The 10,559-nt window shown below is 59.8% G+C and overlaps 1 protein-coding gene across 2 annotated transcripts in view; it reads left to right on the top strand.

Annotated features, from left to right (window-relative positions):
* Positions 1-10,559, top strand: part of SH3BP4 (SH3 domain binding protein 4) — a 51,396-nt gene that overhangs the window by 33,372 nt on the left and 7,465 nt on the right. For both annotated transcript variants that reach the window (XM_077757606.1, XM_077757609.1), the window contains exon 3: positions 2,704-5,060. In XM_077757606.1, the coding sequence (XP_077613732.1) occupies positions 2,704-5,060 (2,357 nt within the window). The remainder of the gene's footprint in view (positions 1-2,703; positions 5,061-10,559) is intronic.

Raw genomic sequence — 10,559 nt, 5'->3', positions numbered from 1 at the left:
AGCTGTGAATCTAAGCAGCGTTTCCGGAATTCATTAAGATGGGATTCGATAGGGATTCTCCTGCATTTGATTGGATAGGCGCCCCCCCCGGGTGTCCCCAGGCGCTCTGTGACGGGTGACGATGGCGGGACCCATCTGCCAGGAGCTCACACCACAGTCCATTTCCTTGGAAGAATCGCCGTTTCCCATCGGATGAGCCTGATCCTTGACTGAAATATGTCACTGCTTCTCTGCTAAGGAGACTGCTTGGAATTTTAAGTGAAACCATTTTTATTCTTCAGTCTGGTGAAGCCAGAGTGAGCATTTGCGTTGATACGTTTTCTCAGCCTGTAGACAAAGCCTGCTTAATGGCTTTGGTTTTTAATTTCAAAAACATCGCTCTGAGGGAATTGTTCTGGGGAACATAATGGGGATATAACTTCTGAGGGACGCTAACAAGATTTTAATAGCTGGCAAGCTCTCTAATTTTTATTTGGTTTTAATTTTTATGTGACATTTTCATTAGATGTGTCAAGGAAAGAAAAAAATCGGTTTCTATTACAGGAGGCGGGGCTGGAAAACAAAGCAAGCGAGGTGTGCTGTTGTCACCTGACCCAAGCCTGACCCGCCCCCACCTCTCCCTCAAAGTCCTTCTCTTTGCCTTTCCTGTGTTTATTCACTCCCCTCCCTTCACTGTTAACGGATTTCTCTTTGGGGTGATTTTATAGCAGGGCACAGCCAAGGAGAGCTCTGGCTTTGCCTTTGGCCGACACCTTGACCATGAATATGGCCTCTCTGTTGTGTGCATGTAAAGTGAGCATTCATTCCACGAATATTTGTTGAACACCTGCCATGTGACAGGCTGGCTTCCGGGAATGCCCCTGTGAGCAAGACAGTCCCTACGGAGCTTCCACCCCAATGGGGCCATGCAGCACCCCCTAAAAATATATATACATGGTATATTGGTTAATGATAAGTGCTACAGAGAAAATAAAATTAGGAGGGACGGCAGAGGTGTCTCCTTTAACATAACGGTTTGTGTATCCTTGCCGTCGGCGAGGCACCATTATGCTAGGCACATCATCAGAACGTTCTCTTCGCCAGGGCCCGTTGAGAAAGACTCTGGGGCTCTGAGGCCTGGACTGAAGCCCCTGGCCAGGGAACCCAGGGCCAGATTCTCCCCGACAACCCCACACAGAGGGCGGGAGGCGACAGCCTTCACGGCCCAGGTGAGCTTTCTCCCAAGCTTCTCTCTCTAACTTGGCCCATGGAAACAAACAGAAACTTCCTGCTTTCTTTCCCCAGACTTTGCTAAGGAAATACAATTCCATTTCCATCATTTCTTTTCAAAGGAAAGGGAAGCGGGCAGAAGACTTCTTTTGGAGGGCCAGTTTGGTAGAATAGAATGCTTATTGACTTAATCATGTATTAAAGAAGACGTGGGTGGAGTTCCACTAAAAAGTACGGTCCTTTCTGAATGTCGTTTCTTACAGGAAGCCAGAATATCCCCTAAACCCTGTGAAACAAGGCACAGTTGGGGGTCGGGGGGCTTCTTTCGTTCAGAAAGAGCTTGCCTCGTCCTCTGGATATACTTTGTCGTGTAAGGGAGGGAGAGAAAACACCTAGGTATTTCATTATCCGATATTTTTCCAAGCGCACACCCCTCGTTGAGCTGACCTTAGCCGTCCCCATTGCTCTCTACTTCGGGAACACAAAGAGTTGAACGCCGTGAACCCAAAATTAGCTTGAGTCACTGTTGCACGAGTTGGGGTCTTTCAGCTGTAAACGCTTGCTCGGGGATAACGTGAATGACGGCGGACATACATTTTTCATTTTCAAGGCGTGCGGGAGAGCCCATTTCCAAGCTGTCATTTTGAATGATCCTTTAAAGGAGGCTGGGAGACACTGGCCTCAAAAGTCTTATTTTACTTTATTTGAAGGTTATTTATTTTGAGAGAGACAGAGAGCATGAGCAGGGGAGGGGCAGAGAGACAGAATCCCAAGCAGGCTCTGCACTGCCAGCCCAGAGCCCGATGCGGGGCTCGAACCCATGAACTGTGACATCATGACTTGAGCTGAAGTCAGACGCTTAACCGGCTGAGCCAACCAGGCGCCCCTCAAAAGTCTTTGAGGAAGAATGAGTTCAGCTTGGAAATGTAAGAGACGCACCTGCTTGTCAGGGGAACCTTCTCCCCAGTCACGTGTCTGTGTTGCAGCCCACGAACACGGGTCATCTCCTGACCCTGGCTCCAGGCTGGGGGTCGCCCCACTCAGAACGTCACAGGTTTTCAGTCAGTGACGTTCAGCTTCTCTCTCTATCCGGTGGCAGCTCCGGTAAGTTTGTTACATAAAGAAAACTCTGGCCCAAATGAGAAGGCATCGGGGGTGCCCGGCTGGCTCGGTCGGTGGAGCCTGTGATTCTTGATCTCAGGGTTGTGAGTTCAAGCCCCATGCCGGGTGTAGAGATTACTTACGAATAAAACCGTTAAAACTTAGAAAATGTTTAAAAATGTGATGGCGTTTTAGCAATCCCGGGGAAACGGGGGTGTGCGAACCCTCGCGCCTGTGCGCCGAGTGGGCTGGGACAGCGGTGCTGGCGCTAGGCAGTCAGCACAGTGCCCTGGGGCTCGTCGCCAAGAGCGCTCTCCCTCCTCCCCGGGTCCGGTCAGTGCTCCGCGGTGCCCGTGGGCCTCGCCCTCACCTGTTTCTTTGTGTTTTATGCAGTGCCTTCTCCCAGTGCCTTGCTAGGAGACAATCCCCCCCCTTTCGGAAATGCAAAGGAAGTGGTTGCCATCAAGGACTACCACCCAGCCAACTTCACCACCCTCAAGTTCTCCAAGGGCGACCACCTCTACGTGCTGGACGCGTCCGGCGGAGAGTGGTGGTACGCACACAACACCACGGAGATGGGCTACATCCCCTCCTCCTACGTGCAGCCCTTGAACTACCGGAACTCCACCCTGAGCGACAGCGGGGTGATCGACAACCTTCCAGACAGCCCGGACGAGGTGGCCAAGGAGTTGGACCTGCTCGGGGGATGGACGGAGGACAGGGCTCCGGCCAAGACCTACAGTAACAACCCTTTCTGGAGCGGGGCCCAGACAAACCCGTTTCTGAACGGGAGCGCGCCGGGGATGCCCAGCTTCGACGAGCCGGCCCCCAAGAGCACCGTGGACTTGCTCCTCTTTGACACAGGCACGTCCTCATTCACCGAGTCCAGCTCCGCGACCACCAACAGCGTCGGCAACATCTTTGACGAGCTGCCGGCTGCAAGCCGCCTCCAGGCAGAGGCGGCGGGCAAGCGGGACAACCCCTTCTTCAGAAGCAAGCGCTCCTACAGCCTGTCGGAACTGTCCGTCCTCCAGGCCAAGTCGGACGCCCCCGACTCCTCGGGCTTCTTCACGGGCCTGAAGTCCCCGGCCCCGGAGCAGTTCCAGAGCCGGGAGGACTTCCGCGCCGCCTGGCTGAGCCACCGGAAGCTGGCCCGGTCTTGCCACGATCTGGACCTGCTGGGCCAGAGCCCCGGGTGGGGCCAGACCCAGGCGGTGGAGACGAGCATCGCGTGCAAGCTGGACAGGTCGGGGGGCGCCGTGCAGCTGCCCGACACCGGCATCAGCATCCACGTGCCCGAGGGCCACGTGGGCCCCGGGGAGACGCAGCAGATCTCCATGAAGGCCCTGCTGGACCCCCCGCTCGAGCTCAACAGCGACAGGTGCAGCAGCGTCAGCCCCGTGCTGGAGGTGAAGCTGAGCACCTTGGAGGTAAACACCTTTATCATCGTGGAGATGAAAGTGTCCGCCGAGGTGAAAAATGACATTTTCAGCAAAAGCACAGTGGGTCTCCAGTGCCTGAGGAGCGACCTGAAGGAAGGGCCCTACGTCCCCGTCCCGCTCACCTACAGCTACGGGGACACGGTCCAGGTGCAGCTGGACAACCTAGAGCCCTGCATGTACCTGGCCGTTGTGGCCCACGGCCCCAACATTCTCTACCCTTCCACGGTGTGGGACTTCATCCACAAGAAGGTCACCGTGGGGCTCTATGGCCCCAAACACATTCACCCGTCCTTCAAGACCGTGGTGACCATTTTCGGGCACGACTGCGCCCCAAAGACGCTGCTGGTCAGCGAGGTCACGCGCCAGGCCCCCAGCCCTGCCCCCGTGGCGCTGCAGCTCTGGGGCAAGCACCAGTTCGTCTTGCCCCGGCCCCAGGATCTCCACGTCTGCGTGTTTTCCAACATGACCAATTACGAGGTCAAGGCCAGCGAGCAGGCCAAGGTGGTGAGGGGCTTCCAGATGAAGCTGGGCAAGGTGAGCCGCCTCATCTTCCCCATCACCTGCCAGGACCCCCGCGAGCTATCCGACTTCACCCTGCGGGTCCAGGTGAAGGGCGACCAGGAGGCCATCCTGACCCAGTTTTGTGTGCAGACCCCCCAGCCGCCCCCAAAAAGTGCCATCAAGCCCTCGGGGCAGAGACGCTTTCTCAAGAAGAACGAGGTCGGGAAGATCATCTTGTCCCCGTTCGCGGCCACCACCAAATACCCGACGTTCCAGGACCGCCCGGTGTCCAGCCTCAAGTTCGGCAAGCTGCTCAAGACCGTGGTGCGGCAGAGCAAGAACCATTACCTGCTGGAGTACAGGAAGGGCGACGGCGTCGCGCTGCTCAGCGAGGAGAAGATCCGCCTGAAGGGGCAGCTGTGGACCAAGGAGTGGTACATCGGCTACCACCAGGGCAGGGTCGGCCTCGTGCACGCCAAGAACGTGCTGGTGGTGGGCAGGGCCCGGCCGAGCCTCCTGTCGGGGCCCGAGCTGAGCACCTCGGTGCTGCTGGAGCAGATCCTGCGGCCCTGTAAGTTCCTCACCTACATCTACGCCTCCGTCAGGACCTTGCTCATGGAGAACATCAGCAGCTGGCGCTCCTTCGCCGACGCCTTGGGCTACGGGGACCTGCCGCTCACCTTCTTCTGCCGCGCGGAGCTGGACAGCGAGCCCGAGCGGGTGGCGTCCGTGCTGGAGAAACTCAAGGAGGATTGTAACAACGCCGAGAACAAAGAGCGAAAGTCCTTCCAGAAGGAGCTCATGATGGTAAGTGCCCGGCGGGCGGGGTGGGGGGGGTGCTTGGGGGCCAGGTCCAGTCTTGCCGCCTTCTCCCCACACGCCCGGGCGCGGGTTCCGTGATTCGCTGGGCCGGCGTCTGGGCTCCTCTTTGCTCCCCGAGAGACCTGCATGTGCACCTGGAGATGGCGCTTCTGTAGCGACCCTCCCCCCCCAGGCAGCTCCAGAGCCCCGATCGGGTGGCTTCCCGCTGGGTTTGCGAGCCCCTTGGGGGGCACAGGGAGGCTCGCCCTCCAGCCCCCTCTGTTCCGATCCTGTGGGAGAAGGTCTCACCCCCCAACAGGACCTGGGGGTGACTCCGAAGTTTTCACAACTGCCGCCCCGAAGCCTGACTTAATATTGAGTTTTCTTCTCCTGGAGGCTTGCTCGCTGCTTCCTCTGTCTCATGCGTGTGTGTGTGTGTGTGTGTGTGTGTGTGTGTGTGTGTGTGTGTGAGAGTGAGCGTGAGTGAGTCAGTAGGGACTGAGGACGGCCTCTGGGAAGTGCGATCTGAGAAGCGGAAGGCGGGGAGGCTGGGCAGGGCGCACCCGGGGCATCGGCGGAGGGGAACGCACTCGCTGGGCCTTGCACGGCCTCCTCGGCCCGGGTCCCGCCCCCCACCCACCGCCCTTTGCGTCCGGTGGCCTGTCTTGGAGTAGCTGACTTGGAGGAACTTGATAACGTTCCCGCCTCGAATCTGTGCGGGACGTTCTCTCTAAGGGGGAAGCATGCCCTCCCCCAACTTCCCAGTAGGACACGTCACTGACCCCTGTGATCTGGCCTCGGCGTTCCGTGCTCCCCCAGGCTCCGCACAGCCTTCTCGCCTCCTGACTGTTGTACGATGTGAGTCTCCGCAGCGCTACCCGGCCCCTCCACAGCAGCTGCCGTGCCCCGTGAGGGCCTCTGGGAATGGCCGAGCCGGGTGTGTGTGTCGAGCAGGCACGAGTTGACACCGGTGCGTGCGGCGCTGAGGTCCGTCCGTGGTGCACCCGGCTCTCGGGAGTGGGAGGCACACAGTCGCAGCCTGACGGCGCTCGCGGGAGTACAAACTGCCAGGCGTGTGCAGCAGAGGGAGAACCGAGCATCGTCCAGAAGGGATGGGAACCGGAGGTGTCGATCTCGGCAGGTTAGGGTTAGATCTTGGAGGTTGGGGGGCTGGGATTTGCCATCGGTTCTAGAATCCGGTGCTTTCATGGCACATCGATAGTTTTGATCGTTCGTTCAGTTCCTTCACTGCAGCCTAAAAAACACTCCCCTCGAAAGGGCAGGGGGAAAATGACAGTGAGAGCAGCCCTTCCCAGCTGTGGGAAAATAAAGACCGAGGAGGCGGCTTGTCTGTCCCGTTTCTTCGTTTCAGGTCTTTTCAGACTTAAGTGATGGGGGAGGGGCTTCTCTGACAGCACAGGTTTGGGGGGCCGTCCCTGGTTCGTCTGTGGGAGCGATGGGGGGCAGGAGCACTGGCCCAGCAAGGGGTTTCCCTCGCGCGGGCCCTGGACTGAGCCCGTCACCTTCTGGAGAGCAGGTGGATCTGCATGTGGGCCAGACCCCCGGACGCCACAGGCCGATTCGGCCCAGCGTGTACGGGGGCCTGGGGGCCGGGATTCACTTCTCCCGGTGCTCACATCACGGAGCCCTGGTTTCCTGCGGCCTCGGCCGCCGTGAGCTGGCCTTCCTCCCGTCCCACCCCGGCCACGCCGCCTCCCACCCCGGCCACGCCGCCTCCCACCCCCTTGCTTTCTGAAGATGATCTTCTGTTCAGTTATGAGTCCTTGGTCTGGAAACTGAGTGAACGAATTGGAAAGGGGGGAGGTTTGGGACAGTGGGTTTGCAGGGAGATGGGAAGGAGCCCGGAATGAAATGAGAACGGGGTGGGCCGTCGTGTGGGCCCAGGCCCTGCCTCAGGCTGGAGCTCTGCCCACAGCATCAGGTGGAAGGCGGCCACGTCCCTGGGGTCCTAGCCCAGAGGCCGTGCTGTCAGACCTTTCCCGGGAAGCCACCTGGTACCTGGGTCGCTGCACTGTCCCCCCAGATCCTGGCCCTCCCTGGGCTTTCTCCGATCCACGATGATGTAAACGCCACGAGAGAAGGGCCCCCCGGCCCCCGGGAAACACTCCGCTGTTTGAGGAATGAGTGAGTGGATGAAAGCAGCCCCGGCCCGGGCGGCTAACCTGAGCGGGATGCAGCCCACGCCCTCAGCCGCCCTCGCCCTGCTGCTTTGGCTCTTCTCCCCTTTCTGTGGCTTCGGCGCGTGTTCCCGATGTCAGAGCTCATCCAAGGGGTGCCTTGCACAGCCACGTGGGCTCCCCGGTGCGCCTGCCTCTGCCTGCCCTTGCTCTCCCACACGGTGCGTGACCGCCAACAGAGACTGGCCCCCGTCCCTGGCTCACCCAGCTGTGCGGTAGAAGCCGGGACTGTCCGTGACAGAAGATGGCCCGCCCGTCGACGGCGCGCCCCAGACCTCCTTGAACGTGGTGGTGAGGGGCGATGTGGGGCCACTGTGGAGAAGGGGTGTGACTGGCACTGACCGTGGAGAGTAGGCAGGATGGACCAAGCTCCCGGGGCCCCAGGCTTCAAGGGCACAGAGTGAAAGAGCCACCACGGACGGCCGGGAGTGAGTGTACTCGATATTCACTAAGTGTGTCTTTGCTGCCTGCTGTGTGCTTAGGGGCGACGCCGGGGGCTGGGCGTCCCAAGAACACGGGTCTTTGACTTGAGGAAGGCCTGGCGTGAACGGTCACATGACTGCGGGACATACTTGTCATGAGCCCCAAAGAGGAGGGCCCCTCGGCAGATCAGGGAAAGGTGAATGGGGTTGGGGGGGGCTCCTGATACAGGAAGGGGGTACAGGAGCCCACCTGATGAGGGAGGGGCCGTCAGGTTGGGGGTGCCGCGTGGGCGAGGACCTGGGGTGGCAGGGTGTGGATGGGGTCAGACCTGAGGCTGGGGAGATAGAGGATGGTGGTCTGTGGGGTTCAGAGCCCCCTGCACAGGATAAGGCTTGTGCTTTATTCTGTGGGCGTTGAGGGGGCTAAGTGTTGTAGGGGAAGCAAAGGGGAGTCAGGCTGGATCCAGGCACGGCCCTGCCCCTCGTGCATCCGGGCGCACCCCTGCTCCTTGCCCCGTCTCACAGTCTCTGAGCCACTCAGAAGCAGTGGTGAGTGGGGTGCCCCACTCTGAGGGTCCTTCCTTCAGGATGCCTTGTGGGGGGACCTAATTTCCATACTCCTTTCTAGGTAGATTTGTGTCAAAGAAACAAATAAGTGATTCTGACTCGGATTCCCTGGGCCACTTCCCTCCGTGTGGCTGTCACACCAGGCAGTCGTAGCAGCGGGCCTCGGCGGCTGGTCTGCACGCTCTCCCGCCACCTGGTGCTCGTTCTCTCACTGCGTCACCGGTGAGAGGCTCTGTTTCCTTCATGCACATCGGTGTTGACCCTCAAGAGTTTGCACAACTTCCTCGACTCGCCCCAGGTTTTGTCTTTCCCTGAATGAAGATAATCCTCACTGATTTGTGTGTGTCTGTAAACACAGCCTATGTTTCTTGTTTGCACTGGAACTTTGCAGTCGTGAAGCACAGAAGCAGAGGGTCCCTGGCCCCATGGCCCGTCTTTGAGCCACATGGGGCGTAGATGCTGTGCTGTTTATAAATCCCATGAGGTTTGCCGTGCCTTCGTCCCTTCCTCTGCTGTTCCCAGTGGAGAGTGTGCGGGTAGCCTGTGCGCGTGCCACGGGGGCGTGCGGCACGCCGGCTGCTTCCCAGGCCTGCGGGAGGGCTGGGTGCAGGTGCCTCCTTTTCCGGGTGTCTCTGCACACCTGTCCACACTTCCGTGTTCCGGGGGGCTCTGCACACCTGTCCACACTTCCGTGTTCTGGGGACCTCTGCACACCTGTCCACACCTCCGTGTTCCGGGGGGCTCTGCACACCTGTCCACACCTCCATGTTCCAGGGGACTCTGCACACCTGTCCACACCTCCGTGTTCCAGGGGGGCTCTGCACACCTGTCCACACCTCCGTGTTCTGGGGGGGCTCTGCACACCTGTCCACACCTCCGTGTTCTGGGGGGCTCTGCACACCTGTCCACACCTCCATGTTCCGGGGGGGCTCTGCACACCTGTCCACACCTCTGTGTTCCGGGGGGGGGTTCTGCACACCTGTCCACACCTCCGTGTTCCGGGGGGCTCTGCACACCTGTCCACACCTCCGTGTTCTGGGTGTCTGCACACCTGTCCACACTTCTGTGTTCCGGGGCGCTAAGCCATGGGCCAATCCTGAGGTTGCACAGCCATCCGTCGCTGACGTGGTGGCGAGCGGCACTGGGGGGGGGGGTGCACAGCTGGGAGCGGCAGGTGCTGTGACCATGGTGACTGACCGCACGGCGCCTCCCCCTCCTCACTTTCATCAGCCTGGGTTCCAGGTCGGGATCCTCTCTCTCCGTGTGGAGGGGAGAAGCCTCAGCCTGTTCTTTGCCGTCAGCGCGTCTGCGTGTGTTTGTACCACAAACTGTGACGACACTGAAGGAGAGGGCTCAGCCCAGGCTGAGGCCCTCAGTAGGTCTGGGGGCCGAGTGTGTGCTGGAGGGTGGCACACGGAACCCCGAGGGTTCCCATGCACGCCTCCGATAGGACAGGTTCTGGGAATCCCTGGCAAACAAGACCCAGGGTCTGTGCTCGTGGCCGGGAGGGAAGGGCAGTCAGGGACGGGGGCGGGCCTCCCTGGGGGGCCGGGGCCAGCGCTCAGAGCTGGTGCTGGAGCCCCAGGGTGGCCAGGGGTCACTGGTGGCGGCTGCGGCCGGGGTCGTTTGAGTCCGGGTGGGGGCTCTGTGGAGAGGCTTCTCTGAGAAATAGAAACTTACCCCAGGATAAGGGGCAAATCCCGGGGTGCGGGCCGGCAGGGCTGGACGGGACGGCGTGCGGTGATGCTCTGCGAATCTGGAGAAGGGCCTCCTTACACCCCCTAGGAGGCAGTTAGCGAACGACTGTGCGCTGAGGCAGATTCCTGGGGCTCCTGCGCCCCCACGGCAGGAGGCTCGGCTGCCCGCGGCTCCCACGGCGGGGGGTGGGGGATAGCCCTTCTGGTGTTTGCACGTCTTGGGGATAGAAGTGTGCGTGGGACTCACGTACAGCAGAACAAAACTATACTTCATTATCTGTTCGTAAGAGAATCTCCTAAAACAGCACTTGGCAGACTGGCTCGTGGGCCGCCTGCCTTTGTGAGAGAAGTCGCGCCGGACTGAGCCATGCCCGTCGGCGCCCACACGTTTCTGCTGCTTTTGCTGCACGCCAGTGGACTCGGTGGTTGTGGCACAGAGTGCGTGGCCCGCAGAGCCAGCGCATCGTCCCCGTGGGGACCTCTGTCGAGCAGATTTGGTCACCTGGCTAAGATTCGAGTTCACTCTGGGATTGCAGCCGGAATCAGCGTCGTTTCAAATGGGATTTTCTGGGATTACCTGTGTGTGTGTGTGTGTGTGTGTGTGTGTGTGTGTGTGTGTGT

Source organism: Crocuta crocuta, unplaced genomic scaffold (genome assembly GCF_008692635.1).
Source record: "Crocuta crocuta isolate KB4526 unplaced genomic scaffold, BGI_CrCroc_1.0 scaffold290, whole genome shotgun sequence".
Lineage (NCBI taxonomy): Eukaryota > Metazoa > Chordata > Mammalia > Carnivora > Hyaenidae > Crocuta > Crocuta crocuta.
The sequence above is the reverse complement of the archived record's forward strand: the minus strand, read 5'-3'. Positions and strand labels throughout refer to the sequence as shown.